The following is a 15,793-nucleotide window of genomic DNA, read 5'->3' on the forward strand; positions in this document are numbered from 1 at the left end:
CTCCCCTAAATGATGTATTGCAGGAAGCTACCGCAAGGGGGCAGTGCATGCTTTTTTTAAACAGACACATTCCCACTAAACAACAACACCACTACCGTTTAAAGCTGTAAATCTTACGTTGTGTACAGTAGGGACCCGTCCAGCCAGGGGTGCACCTGCATTCTCCATCGTGAGGGTTGCATACTGCACCATTATGACAACTGCAAGAATGAAAACAATCTGCACCCCAAAAGCCAAGAGGACATGCTGGAGAGAGAGAGAGAGAGAGAGAGAGAGAGAGAGAGAGAGAGAGAGAGAGAGAGAGAGAGAGAGAGAGAGAGAGAGAGAGAGAGAGAACAATTATACAATATTTCTATATATCTATGTTTCTGAAAAAGGCCAGCCACTTTGGCTGCATTCACATAGCAGCTTACTCCATTCCCCCCAATGTTTCCCTGTTAATTTTCTTTTTTATATTTACGCTTTCACACAATATAAAACCCACTTCCAGAAAATGAATGGAATGTGGTGCATGCTTAGTGCTCCGTCCCATGTTATTTGATTCCAGGAAAAAAAAATCATTTGTAGGCTTCCCTTTACCTGGAAAATTGCGGGAGTAAAGTGACAAAATTTCCTGCTGTTTTCATGGGGGAAGAGAAGCAGGCTGTGCAGAAAGGATAGGGTGTGTGTGAAATTTAGCAGGACATGCCAGTATATTGGCCAAAAAGGCCACAGTTTCATAATGCAACAGGTACCGCAGGGTGAAAGGAACATTAGAAAAGAAGAGTAGAAGTGCTAGCATCATAACTGGGAAAACTGATGCAACACTTCACACATATGAATACGCCTGTCACCAGATATCTAAAATGGAATTGAATATTGCACAGAAGTGAATGGGGAGCTCCAAGTGTGCACTCACGGCCCGCATAGAATCAGGGGATGATGGGGGCATGATGCCTAGTGGTATGCCATCATTTCTCCTCAAATTTCTCAAAAGCCCCGTGAAAAAAGATTCAGTGTTTTTCTGCTTCATTCTCGTGGCGTTTTAACGTATCGGTGAGAACAGGGTGTGTTGAGCTTCCCTTACTGTTGTGAGGTGGCCAAAGGGAATGTGTTCTCCAACACCCCCCAAAAAAAGTTTATCCACTTTATTTGCAGCCTCCCGTATTTCCTGATCTGAAAAGCCCCCATGAGAAGAAGAAGAAGAGTTTGGATTTGATATCCCGCTTTATCACTACCCAAAGGAGTCTCAAAGCGGCTAACATTCTCCTTTCCCTTCCTCGCCCACAACAAACACTCTGTGAGGTGGGTGAAGCTGAGAGACTTGTGACTAGAGAAGTGTGACTAGCCCAAGGTCACCCAGCAGCTGCATGTGGAGGAGCGGAGATGGGAACCGGTTCCCCAGATTTCATAGAATTATACAATCGTAGTTGTTGTTTAGTCGTTTAGTCGTGTCCGACTCTTCGTGACCCCATGGACCATAGCACGCCAGGCACTCCTGTCTTGCACTGCCTCCCGCAGTTTGGTCAAACTCATGTTCGTAGCTTCGAGAACACTGTCCAACCATCTTGTCCTCTGTCATCCCCTTCTCCTAGTGCCCTCAATCTTTCCCAACATCAGGGTCTTTTCCAAGGATTCTTCTCTTCTCATGAGGTGGCCAAAGTATTGGAGCCTCAGCTTCACGATCTGTCCTTCCAGGGAGCACTCAGGGCTGATTTCCTTAAGAATGGATAGGTTTGATCTTCTTGCAGTCCATGGGACTCTCAAGAGTCTCCTCCAGCACCATAATTCAAAAGCATCAATTCTTCGGCGATCAGCCTTCTTTATGGTCCAGCTCTCACTTCCACAATCGTAGTGGGAAGGGACAAAAAGAGGCATCAAGTCCAACTCCCTGCAATGCAGGATTCACAGCTAAAGAATCCCTGAGAGATGGCAATTCAAGCTCTGTTTAACAACCTTCTCCTCCTCATGGCATCTTTCTTCGGCTTTAGTTAGAGCCTAGGAAGTCAAGAAGGTTGCAGAGTGAGAACACTGGTGAGGACAGTTGTGTCATGTAAAAAAGAACCCTCACAAACAGGGATGACAGAGAAATCCAGCTGAAAGGGAAGCAGAAAATGAAGATGCCCACATATTCGCCTCAGGTCTGAAACGGAAACCAATTCAGTGCATACAATCTCTACACACTCTTGCTTCTGCTTTCAGGTCGCAAATGATAGGTAACTGATTATGTTCCCCCAACCCACCCCGTTCGCATTGGGTTTCCTTTACACTGAAAAGAATGGTGTGGAAAGACATAATGGCAATGTAAATCACGCAATAAGTTTAGCAATTTCGCCATAGCGGATGGCAACACAAATAATGCCACTTCTGGTAAAAGATGAACTGCAGTGGACTGGAAACAGCGCTGCTTGTGAGAGGGCAGAATGGAAAACGGTGCTTCCTTACTTCCCTGTTCACAAACACCCTCGGCCATCCCAAAAGGACAGGTAGGCACATCACAGACCCTGCACCCCACCTGTGAGAATAAACCAGATTTTCTTTCGCCTTTGATCCTTATCAATTTGAATTTATTTTTTCATTAATTAATGGAGGGTGTTTACAAAAAAGGAAACGAAGGAAAGAGGCAGGAGAAATGTTCACCGCTGCACTCTTCTGGAAATTTCAGTAAATACGCAAGGAATCTAGAAAGAATTGTAGCTTTTGTTAAAGGCAGTTGTCATGTGTAGCCACAATCACTTTTTAAGGGGGGAAAAAGAGAAAAAGAAAATGTGTGCCATCACCTGAAGTCAAGCAGAAGTGAACAGCAGTTTCCCAATTACTTTCTAAATATAATGAACTATATTTGAAATTGACAGGCTGCCTAATTTCTGTTTTGAGTGACAGAAATATTTGGCCTGCGGAAGAAGCACAATAAAAGCAAAATTACAGCTGTCTGTTTTTATCCGATCCCTCCTTTATCACTGGAGGTTTAATATGTTTTACTGCAAGTGCTGTCTAATACCTTCATTGCACTGTGAATATGAAGTAACATTTCTGAACGACAGGCTGGGTCTTCCCAGAGATGATCCGCCTCCAATTAAGGATTCATTAGGGAAATGCCAGTTTTTGGATCCTCAAATGTCAATCTTCTACCTAGGCAATTTCAGAGAAGTCACCACACGTCCCTCCAGAAAGGATTGATTTTAACAACTAAATTATGTGTAATAGGAATATCTCATCTCTCTAATTTTCTCAGCCATATGGACCTTGCAACACAGAATTGTTGATCACTTAATGATTTAAGGAAAGCGTTGAAAAGAACGAACAGACCTTCCTTTAGCACAGCCTTTGCCAACTCAGTGCCCTCCAGATCAAAACATCTGGAGGGTGCCAGGTTGGCAAAGCCTGCTCTAGCAATACAAATGGGAGCATTTGCTTCGCACTTCAGTACAAATTCACCTATGCAAACAAACAAGAATACTAAGTAGAAAACCTTGTAGCAAGGTTGGTTCAGGGACAGAGTTCCTAGCAGATAGGTTTGTGCATAAGTGATTTTTAAATCTTTGTTGTTGAATTTACTATTCTGAACTAGGGCTGCTTTCTTACCTGTGCTTTCTTGGAGGAGTCATTTTGATTTGATTAATGGCTACTAGCTGGACAAAGAGCCATTCTTTAGACTATGTGAGACTTTACACAGAAAGAACCACGTTTTCCCAAACCAATGACAGAGATGCAGAGAGACACGGATAAAGGGTTTCACTGTGACAGCCGAGAACTGGTGTTACCCCTAAATGGTGCTGGCTTATCTAAAGGACACTCAACTTTGCCTGTACAAACCTGGTCTACTAATAAGATCAGATATAGACTGCCCACAAATATGGTATATTAGATTAGTGAACACAAGGAATAGGGCCTTCTTGATGGTGGCTCCACATTTGTTGACCTCCATTCTCACACCTACGAGAGGCCACTTCAATACAGGCATTTCTTGAAGACTCATTTGTTCCAATCTGCCATTCTTCAACAATGTTTCTTTTATGTCACTGATTATATGAGACTTGTGCTTCTTTATTGCTTCTGGATTCTCCCCCTTCTCCTTTTTGCCCCATTCAAATATTTTATTATCTCACCTTTCCTTCCTGAAGAGTGCCTAGGATGCCTCACAACATAAAATCTGATAAAACTATGTTAAATGTACCTTAAAAAAATGACAGTTCCAAAAGCCTGGATGACCAAAAAACAACAACAAAAATGTATTCAAATGTTCAAGGAAGGAGGCCGTCTGGTTTTTCCCAGGCGGTTTTTGCCGCCACAGATCAAGCCCTTGGGACGAAGCCACCCTCTTTGCTATCCGTGGAGGTGAGACTGTGAAAAGGGGGTTTCTCCCGCAGGACTGCAAACTGTGCAGATAGATCTTTTCTAGCTCTGCTCCGTCTCATGATGGCTATACCACAAATCAGGGTGAAGGACAAGCAAATGTGTTTTTCACATGAAAATAAAGCAGACCTATTGCTATGAAAGACAGAAAAAGAAATTGCTCCTTACTCTGGGAACAGTCTTTGCCTATCCAACCAGGGTAGCACTGGCAAGACCCATCCAGGGGGTTACATGTCCCGTTGTTCGTGCACAGACACACTTCGGCACAATCCTTCCCATATCTTCCGCTTGGACACACTGTATAGAAACAGAAATTTACACAGAATCATAGGATTGTAAAGTTGGAAGGGATCCCAAGGCTCATCTAGTCCAACCCTCTGCAATACAAGAATCCTGCCCACAGCCGTCCCAGGGTGGACTCGTACCACCAACCTTCTGGTGCACTGACCCAAAGATAACCTTGTCTTGAGTCTCACTGAGCTTCATTCTTGGTCACTGGACTGTGGTGTGTGCATGTGTGATGTGTTTGTGTGTAGAGAGAATGCCCTGAAGGTAAAAGGTGTGGTTCAGCTGCTGACGCCAAGGAGGCACATGGCCAGGTGGCTACTGAGATTCTGGAAACACATCGTGAAACGCAAATCACAATGCTAAACTGAGACCCATTGAATGAGTTTTCTGGAGACAAAAAGGATACCTATTCCCCTCTATGGCCACAGGTTGCTATGCATGGCTTTCAATAAGTATATATCCATAGAAATCCATCCATCTACAGATGGATGAAATAAATCCATCCATTGGTTAGGACACATGTCATTTCAAAAGAAAACAGAGAGAGAGAGAGAGAGAGAGAGAGAGAGAGAGAGAGAGAGAGAGAGAGAGATAGCGCATCAGTATTAAGTTTTTCACCTAGCACTGCTTAGTCCATAAGACAGGGAGAGGGGAAAAAAACCCTTTAATTTTATTCTAAAGCCAATCTGGTGCCCTGCAGATGTTTTGGAATTCAACTCCAATTAGCACCAGCCATCGCAGCCTTGGCTACTCTGCCCCAGGTTGGTGAAGGAACACTGTAACGGTAGCATGTATTGAGGGTATTGAATTAAACTCTTCTATATAGACAGTTATATCCTTAGGTCCCAACATAGCTACAGAATACTGATGGAAAACCAGTACGTAGTCCCTGTTTTCTAGCATGACAATGGAAGCACTGTCAAATTGTTCTTACTGGCTGCTGGATTCTCTCCCTGACAAAAGCAGGCATCTTATAACTACGCTCACTAAACAGATAAAACCAGGTCACCCAGTCCACCAGTGCAATGGAAGGCACACAAACATAACTGGACTCATGTCCTTGCAAATAGGTAGAGGTATTTTGTTTTTGTTTTGGCATTATTTCCCTACTTTAGCATTTCAACAATTCATGCTTCCTGATTCACATTCACAAGAGATGACCTCAATCTATTCCCAAAGCGCTTCAGTCCGAGATTAAAATCTGGAGCTGGGAATCATCTGCCAGTTCCAACTCCCGCCATGACAGGTACGGTAAGAATAGGCCGGAAGACAATCACATACAGTCTCAAAACACACTTATCTCCCCCCCAGAGTAGATAAAGTTGACTTTGAAGTTAAATGCTAAACGGAACAGTTTTCTCACTGAAATGGGAGAAAACGTAGCAGGCGGGAAGAGAAGGGAGAAATATTCACACTAGAAAGGACGAAACAATCTTCCACCTGTCTTCCCTCATGCACGGGCCCATTGTTCTAACAGATCTCAGCAATATTATAACACAATTTTGTTATTTGGGGGGGGGAGGGGAGATGGATTCAGTGACAGGCATCCTTGGCAAAAACATAATCCCATCAAGAGGACGTTCCCAACAGCTTGGTTTTAGAAAGCCAATTTACATAAAATAAAAAGAAGGCAATGATGTTATACGGCCCTTATCGGACTGTGACAGTCACAGAAGTTGGGTTTCTGGGAAATCACATATACTCCCAGACAGGGCTTCTCAATCTTTCTACTGCTGGGGCCCACTTAAGGCAGCTGAAAATTAAAAAGTCCACCCCACCCTCAGTCACAAAACGGTGGCACCGAAAGAGTCAGGGTTTGGCATGGCCAGCTGACATTTACTTGCATCTCTTTCTATGAATATCTAATACGCATTCAGAAACGGCTGTTTCTTGCGCCCCCCCCCCAGCAGTTTCCTTGTGGCAAAGAGTTCCATAGGTCAGCATTCCTCGAGGTGTTTGCTCTGGCAGTACTGTGACACAGCCTCCCCATTTCAGGCTGAATTTGTTGACCCAGAGGCTCTAAAGTGAGGATGATTTTTCCTCTGACGTTTCCTGCTCCCCATCTCCACAAACCTCTCAAAGTATTTTTTGTTAGCCATCTCTCTTATTCTCCTTTCATACTTATCATGGACCTTATTCCCATCCCTACCCCCTTAAGTGCCAGTTTCTTTCATCTGTCTTCTCTGGTCATTTTACACTTACTTCTTCTTGCTAAAACAGCTTTCTTCTCTTATCTCTTTCTATTCCCAATTCATTTGTTTATTATTCTTAATAATAAACATTAACTTTCTCTCTTTCTTTTTTTAAAACAGAGGCACAAGTGGCTACACCCCCTTTTGATGGGTTAACTGAGAATGGACGATCTGTTTCATACGGATCTGTACTCAATATCCACACATTATTTTATGATAGCAAACTGACTTGCTGCTGACATGACAATGGCCCAGTTTGCACATCATGGTAAACCATGGAACACAGATGAGTTTTGCTTTGCTCTTCCTCATAAGCCAGTGGCTGAAACAAACTATGTTCTCTGCCTTAGTGTAATGCCCGAACCAGTGGTCATAGTTTGTTTCAGTCAAAAAGGATAAAACACAACTTCAACTTCGATTAATCAAAAGCCAACTTCGATTAACATTGTAGATTTTGTTTTGTTTTGTTTTTTGGAGCTGGGGATAGGAGGAGCTGCCAATTTTGGTTTCTCTCAGCTTCTCATTTTTCATACCTTAAATTCAGTTCTCCACAATGCTGCAGCAATTTGCATTAAAAAAACAAACTGCATGAAAATTCTTTAGCATTTCACTGCAGATTCCTCCCAATAACATTTGTATGCAGTGTTGTATGTTATTTTCACTAATTTATTTTAATGCACACATTCCTGTAAGAGTTACATTTCTGTAAACACAAGTTGTAGATCTGCATTGCAAAACTCAAATACATGCAAATTCTGGAGGATGGAAGTGTTTCCATCCACAGGCTCCTTTCAGAAAGCGCAAATTTGAGAAATTCAGATTTAAATGTGAACCGAGTCAAATTTCTCCACTGTTTGGAGCAAAACAGACCACAGTCCTCAGTTTGGATATAACACTAAACTAGAGAATGTGGCTTTTTTGCTCCTGCTCAGAAAGCATGGGTATTTTCTGCGTCACACTAAACTATGACCTATAGTTTTCCTTCAACAAGCCTTCTAAGTGGATTTGAAAAAAAAAATCCAGTCCTGCATTGGATTTGAATAGTTTTGACATATTAAATTATTTAAATTGTTGATGTTATTATCGTCAATCACTTTGGGACATTTCATAGGTGATGATTCATACATGGGATAAATAAATATAATAAATATTGTTGTCCACGACATGCAAATGCTGTCATTAGACTGAGATGAACTGCAATGTCCTTCTGGCTGGTAAAAAAACAGCAACCCAGAGTGCAATGCGAAGCTGGTAGTCCAGAACCTGGTAGTTTGGTTGGTCTGGTTCTGATGCAAGTCGGCCTCAGATGAACAAAACACTGTTGCACATTTCATTACCTATGAAGCCAAAGGCTGAGCAATTTGGAAAACAAGTCAACTCAACCATATAATGGGATATATATGGTATTGTGGGGTATATTTGCCTGTAAAATGTTTACTATATATCTTCATTCTCCAAGATTCTCTGAACCATGAAGGGGGGAAACAAACCACTAGAGCCGTTTTCAAAAGTGACTTGTTTACACTTCTTAGAGCCTATTAAGATCTTCACTGAAGCTGCATGCATTACGCACAAACAATAGTTAAATGTATCTGAGACATTTTGAATACAGAAAAGGGTAATAATGCTTTCTGTATTAGGAATACAAGGATGTAATTGCCATGTTAATCAGTTATTAGAGCTCTGAAGGGGGACTACTTCAAACCCCTGCTGAGAAATCAGCTGTTTTCTGGCAGCTATAATTCGTTATCAATCCAAGCTGCTTGTGTTCCTATTAATGGTATTTGGGAAAAGAGGGGATCCTTAATTTGGCTTTGGCCTTCCATTGCATAAATCCAGATTAGGGTTCAATGACCCCCCCCCCCGTTGAGCTTATAAAGTTGTCATTGACCACAATCTTAGGAATGTAAACAGAACTAAGGGTGCATCCAGACTTCCTCTCTTCCTGCTGCTTTCCACTGGGAAACTTCAATTTTTATAGCTGAATCGGAACAAACCTCAATTGATGTTTGCACTGATTCGGCGCTAAAGAGCAAGTTTTCCCAGGGAAAGTGGTGGGGCAAACAGAAAATTGATCGGAGCCATGCCTAGAAAGCACAGGAAAAGCAGAAAACTGATCAGACATGTGCTTTCTAGGCATGGGAGAAGCGGAAGTGTGGGCGAGCCCTTTATCAAGAGAAATCAATATATAATCAACTCCAGTGTTCAAAATCTGCACTGGCTGCCTATACACTACTGGGCTAGGTTCAAGGTTTTTGTATTAGTGTACAAGGCACTTAGTGGGACACGGGTGGTGCTGTGGTCTAAACCACAGAGCCTAGGGCTTGCCGATCGGAAGGTTGGCAGTTCAAATCCCCGCGATGGGGTGAGCTCCCGTTGTTCGGTCCCAGCTCCTACCCACCTAGCAGTTCAAAAGGACGTCAAGTGCAAGTAGATAAGTAGGTACCGCTCCGACGGGAAGGTAAGCGGCGTTTCTGTGTGCTACTCTGATTCGCCAGAAGTGGCTTAAGACATGCTGGCCACATGACCTGGAAAAACTGTCTGTGGACAAACGCCAGCTCCCTCGGCCTATAGAGCGAGATGAGCGCGCAACCCCAGAGTTGTCCGCGACTGCACCTAACGGTCAGGGGTACCTTTACCTTTACCTTTACCAGGCCCTTAACAATTTTGGGTCCAGGATACTTAAAAAGGACTGTGTAATTGCTTATATCTATGCCCAATAACCCAAGTCTTCGGGGGAGTCGCCATCAGGGTTCCTGTACAGATCGGGTGCATGGATTGCACCCGCCAGGAAAGGACCCCCTGCTGTGTTCACAGGTCTCTTCCCCCCTCCGCCCCCCACTGAATTTCTGGCTCCTACTCAATACCATTTAATTTCCGTTCCTGCAGCCACTTTAATTGAAGTTTGATTTTATAATTTTAACCGATTGCGTTTCTTCGTATTGTAGCTTTGTAAACCACTTAGAGACTACTGTACTTAAACAGCACGTAACTTGTTTAAACAAACAAACAAGCATTAACCATCTGTCGCCATTGCTAGGAATAATAAAATGTAAATAATAATAAGGAAGCAAAAGCAATAACAAGTAAAATAGATTTAAAAGTAAAAGCGAAAAGTGAAAGTGCGCCTGAATGCAATATTTTAGTGGTAAAGCAGTTTGAGAATCTTGCTGTATTGTGGAATCATCTTATTCAATAAAGAGGTTCTTCACTGGCAAGGGAGGTGCATTCTACATGCCCATGCCCTTTATTTTTGATACTCGCATTTCCTAATTCATTCTTTTTGCACTATACCTTGCAAATTTCTTTCCCACCCCTCCAGGCCGTCTTTGACGGCTCCTAGGTCTTTATTCACAGCCCTATCAATTCACAGGGGTCAATATTGACCACTCTGGGAAACTCTGCTGGAACAATGTCTATGAACCAGCCCGGTGCCCTGTCTGCTAATGGATTTCCTTCCTGGTGCGAAAAGGGACCACTGACTGCTCTGCTCTTGCTTCTCACCTGGCTCTTGTGAACTCTGCTAGCTCGGACCCTGCAAGATACTGCTCTGGATGCTGCTGGTGTTACTGCTGGCTAGCCTTATGTTTACTCAGGACAGGGTTTTTTTTTCCAGTGCTGCAAATCCTAATACACTGGCACCTCGGGTTACAAATGCTTCAGGTTACAAACACTTCAGGTTACAGACTCCGCTAACCCGGAAGTAGTGCTTCAGGTTGAGGACCCAGAAATTGTGCGGCGGCGGCAGCAGGAGGCCCCATTAGTAAAGGCGCACCTCAGGTTAAGAATGGTTTTGGGTTAAGAACGGACCTCCGGAATGAATTAAGTTCGTAACCCGAGGTACCACTGTAGATCAATTCATCATATGCGTTCTGGCAGAAGACTCTTTCACTGCAGGGTTGCATCCAGCTAAGTGCTATTCAGAGTAGAATGAAACGAATCAATCGGAGTTAGTCATGCCTGTTAACTTGAATGGGTCTACTCTAAGTGGGGCTAGCATTGGATGCAACCCTATACTCACATAAATACAGGTAAACAGCATATTTCCAAAGCAAGAAAACACATTTCCTTTGTTTCTAAGATGATGCACTCTTGTTGTGAGGCATCATTGTAGAAAAGGGATTCCGTCTTACGCACAAGAGAGAAAAAGGAGAAAGACCCACTGAAGATGTTGCTTGCCACTGACAGTTTTTTATAAGCGCTTTTAAACATTATTTCTGCATGTATCTCAGGGGTGCCTATTCAGTTGATTAAAAACGTTTTAAGGCTGACTGATCTCACCGGTTAATCCATGGGTGTCAAACACAAGGCCCGGGGGCCAAATCCGGCCCGCCAGACCTCGTCATGTGGCCCGCCGAGCGCCCCAGCTAGCGGGACCCAGCAGTGGGACCTTGCTGCTGAAGCGCCGCGCCAACAAACAGCTGGGGCCGGGGAAATGCTTTTTGCCCCTGGGTCCCTTCGTGCTCTTTTCTGGCGCTGAATCAAGGCGGCGACACCCCCCCCCTTCCCTTTCTTTCTTCCTCTCTCTCCTTCTTAATCTTTCTTTCCCTCTCCTTCCTTCCTTCTTTATCTCTGTCTTCTCTCCCTCTTTCTTTTTCTTTCCTTCTTTATTCCTTCTTTCCTACTCTTTTTTTCTCTCACCTCTTTCCTTCCTCTCTCCCTCCTGCTCCCTCTTTCCTTCCTTCCTTCCTTCCTTCCTTCCTTCCTTCCTTCCTTCCTTCCTTCCTTCCTTCCTTCCTTCCTTCCTTCCTTCCTTCCTTCCCAACTTTCTTCCTCTCTCTCATTCTTATTCTTTCTTTCCCTCTATTTCCTTCCTTCTTTCTCCCTTTCCGTCTTCTCTCCCTCTTTCTTTTTCTTTCCTTCTTTATTCTCTTCCTTATTTCCTACTCTTCTTTCTCTCCCCTCTTTCCTTCCTTCCTTCCTCTCTCCCTCCCACTCCCTCTTTTCTTCCTTCCTTCCTCCCTCCCTCCCTCCCCTCCCTCTCCCTCTCCTCAGAAACATAGGATGCTGCTTTATACTTCTGGCCCTTAAACCCTGGAAGCAGGAGAGCAGCTCCAGTGAGTCAACCTCAGCCAGTCCATTTGGTGAAGGGTGGTGGCTCACTGGCAGAACATCTGTCCTGCATGCAGAAGGACCCCAGCATCTCCAGGTACTAGTAGCTCTGCAAAGGTCCTGCATGAAACCCTAGCGAGCCTCCACCACCCAGTGCAGTTACCAAAAATCATTTTTCAATAAATTGTACAATAATTGTACATTTGAATATCTACTTGCCATTATTCTGACTATGTTTCTGCTTTCAGAGCTAGTTATTACTTACATTATTACAAAAAAACAGTAATAATTGAATGCAGTGACAATAATTTATGATAATAAAGAGTGGACACATAGTCCTACAGATACAACCGGCCCTTTGAGGCTGACCAAACTGCTGATGCGGCCCCCGATGAATTTGAGTTTGACACCCATGTTAATCAATTTAAAAATTGCAGCCCCGGTTCCTGTAGTTTTACTTGTTTACTATACTTTGTTTTGCTATTGTTGCAATGACTTGCTTTAAATTTCATACTCTGAGCTGCCCTAGGAAATAAATATTTTAAAATCAATAAATAAAAGAAGAGGAGATGAAATCCCTGCTAGAATCCTATCAGCCAGCAGCAGGAATTAGGTGGTCCGCTGGAAGATGGCTGGTGAACCACAACATCCCTTTGGACCACCCTGTGGCCATCATTTTTTCAAGAGCCTAGAAACCATTTGACCCCGAACTACATTTTCCAATCCAAGGTATTGTATCCCCCTCCCTTTACTCACATACACCATTTAGATGGGCCCTTTCCTCTTCTCTCTTGTTTTCTCCCTCTCCAAGAAAATGGATCGAGGTGTGACCCAAGACACAGGTATGGGCCATAGGACAACCTATGCTCTCTCTTTAGGGCTGGTAGCACAGAGAGGAGTTTTCCTCCTCTCTGCTTAGCTCTAAATAATCTTTCTACTTAGCGAAAAAGTAAAGCACCTGCAATAATACCATAGCTGCATTTTGAAAACAGCAATATTTGTACCGAGTTAGCCTAAAATAAATTATTAAAATGCATCCTTCTCTTCTTTCTCAGTTTTTATATTAAAGAAAAGCATATATATCATATCATATGCTTGCAACATTATGACAAATTGCAACACCGACTGCCTTTAATTAGAACATGAATATTTTATGGCAATTCTGCTGGGTGGATCAACATTTCAAAGGGAAGGCAGGGACGCTCAACAGATTGAAATCAAGAAAACAGGGTTTTGCTTAATGAGATAATTAGGCCTGCTTCAGACTGTGAAAACTAAGCTGGGATTTTTGCATTGAGACAGACACATTCAACGAAGAAAAGGGGAAAGTAAAGTGCTTGCTCTCATATTAATTGGTCTACATCTTGGTGGTGAAAGTGGCAAGGAGAAAAGAAAACATGTTTCTACTTAATCTATGTTTAATTATTTTTGCCTAAGCACTGCCTTTAATTTGTACCTTGTGGGAAAGCATGGCATTAAAAAAAGAGTGAGTTCTATTTTTTCCTTTTAAAAATCCCCAAAGAAACAAAAGATGACGACCGAACAGGCAAATGCCATGCAGCATATTATCTGTTAAATCTACACAACAGCCTTCCCCAACCTGGTGTCCTTCAGATGTTTTAGGCTACAACTCCCTTCAGCCACCATGCTGCCTGAGGGCTGATGGGAATTGTGGTCCAGGGTGGCCTTGGTCTCCCATTTTCCATTCCACTTCACATTTTGAGAATAAATAAAAAAATTCCACAGCAATTTTCAGCCTAACCGAAAACATCAAAGGAACCGTTACAAAATATTAAAATAAAACATTGAAGATTACACTCAAATACGAAATATACATTTACTAGGGCTGGGCGATATCTGGTTTTCAACATTGTGATATATCTGCAGCTAAACATTGCGATATACAGTGGAACCTCGGTTGTCGAATGTAATCCGTTCCGGAAGACCGCTTGACTTCCGAAACGTTCGACAACCAAGGCACAATTGCTGGTCGGCAAAATACATTGAAAAAATGGAGAGATGTGCCCCGGAAGCCATTCGATGTCTGAGGCACGCTCGAAAACCAAAGCATTCACTTCTGGGTTGTCCGTGTTTGGGTTCCAAATCGTTCGACTTCCGAAGCATTCAACAACCGTATCATGATGTCTGGCTTCATGATTTGCCTTGCACCCTGACTTTTGGCAGTGCCTACTCCTGTGATTCACTGCTCCCTGCAGGAGGCAGGTGAGAGCTGAGCCAGCAGAGTTAACAGAGAAGCATTGGCTGGCTTCACAGTTTTCCCCACATTGTGATTTCTGTGTATAACACTAACACACACACATATTCACAATATATTGCCAGGTCAGAAATTATGAAACCGATATTATGATATGAACTTCAAACCAGTTTTGGACAATATATCAATAAGCCCTAACATAAGGGTCAGCAAACTTTTCCAGCAGGGGGCTGGTCCACTGTCCCTCAGACCTTGTGGGGGGCCGGACTATATTTTTTTTGGGGGGGGGAATGAACAAATTCCTATGCCCCACAAATAACCCAGAGATGCATTTTAAACAAAAGCAGAAATTCTACTCATATAAAACACCAGGCAGGCCCCACAAATAACCCAGAGATGCATTTTAAATAAAAGGACACATTCTACTCATGTAAAAACACGCTGATTCCTGGACCGTCCGCTGGCCAGATTTAGAAGGCGATTGGGCCGGATCTGGCCCCTGGGCCTTAGTTTGCCTACCCATACCCTAACATTTATAGCACTAAATAAATGAACCCCTGTGTTGCAGACTTCAAACCTAATCCAAAAGAGGCAACATGTAGACCGATGAGGAAAGGGCAAAATATATGTCTTTATAAACTGCAGCGAAGCAATAGTCAGCTGTACAATCTACAATCTAACATTTATAGCAGCATAATCGACAACAATGGCAGGACTTGTAGCCCAACAGTGCCGGTCTGCACTGGCTGGCAGCCATTCTCCAGGGTTTCAGGCAGCAGTCTTTTCCATGCTGGGGACTGAACCTAGGGCATTTTACATTGCAAATACAGGTGTTCTACCACTAAGCTACGGCCCCAGCCCTTAAATATATGACCACATGAAGTTGTGTTTTTGCTCAGAAAGGCCCTTGGTCCATCTTGTCCAGTGTTGACTCTTCCAAGGAGCACTGCCCCACCCCACCGCCAGCCTGAGGTCTTTCCTAGCCTGGGTTAAAACCTGGGAATTTCAGTATGGACAGCAAGAGCTCATCCACGATGCTCATCCCTCAGCTATGGGCCAACCCAAACAAGCAGATTTCAGAATTTCATTTCGAAAAGTTCCTGCCGACAATATGTAGTTGCTTCTGTGTGCAGTCTGTACTAACTGACAAGTACCTTTTACATTTAATTAACAGCACAACTTACAAGTGCCATTGTGTGCCTGAGATGCTCTAGGTCTGACAGTAAAGAGATGTGAGCCTTGAGTAAAGGTAAAGGGACCCCTAACCGTTAGGTCCAGTTGCGGACGACTCTGGGGTTGCGGCACTCATCTCACTTTACTGGCCGAGGGAGCTGGCGTACAGCTTTCGGGTCATGTGGTGAGCATGACTAAAGCCACTTTTGGCGAATCAGAGCAGCGCACAGAAATGCTGTTTACCTTCCCGCCGGAGCAGTACCTATTTATCTACTTGCACTGCATGCTTTCAAACTGCTAGGTTGGCAGGAGCAGGGACCAAGCAACGGGAGCTCACCCCATCGCGGGGATTTGAACTGCCGATCTTCTGATCAGCAAGCTCTAGGCTCTGTGGTTTAACCACATCCTTGAGTATCCGGCTGCATTTGCAACATCTGCCACATTTTATTTGCACTTCTGTCCAAAACGAAGGAATTGCCTTACTTAAGCATGTTAGCATACAGCTTATTTACAAAGGGGAGACTAAGTGCTTATTTGC

General features: G+C 43.5%; 1 protein-coding gene across 3 annotated transcripts in view; it reads right to left on the bottom strand.

Moving 5' to 3' along the window:
* The window catches only part of MEGF11 (multiple EGF like domains 11), a 247,160-nt gene that overhangs the window by 34,566 nt on the left and 196,801 nt on the right, over positions 1–15,793 (bottom strand). For all 3 annotated transcript variants that reach the window (XM_060282925.1, XM_060282926.1, XM_035131062.2), the window contains exons 14-15: positions 4,504–4,632; positions 118–246 (exon numbers count right to left, since the gene is read on the bottom strand). In XM_060282925.1, coding sequence (XP_060138908.1) covers positions 118–246; positions 4,504–4,632 — 258 coding nt within the window. The remainder of the gene's footprint in view (positions 1–117; positions 247–4,503; positions 4,633–15,793) is intronic.

Source organism: Zootoca vivipara, chromosome 14 (genome assembly GCF_963506605.1).
Source record: "Zootoca vivipara chromosome 14, rZooViv1.1, whole genome shotgun sequence".
Classification (NCBI taxonomy): Eukaryota; Metazoa; Chordata; class Lepidosauria; order Squamata; family Lacertidae; genus Zootoca; species Zootoca vivipara.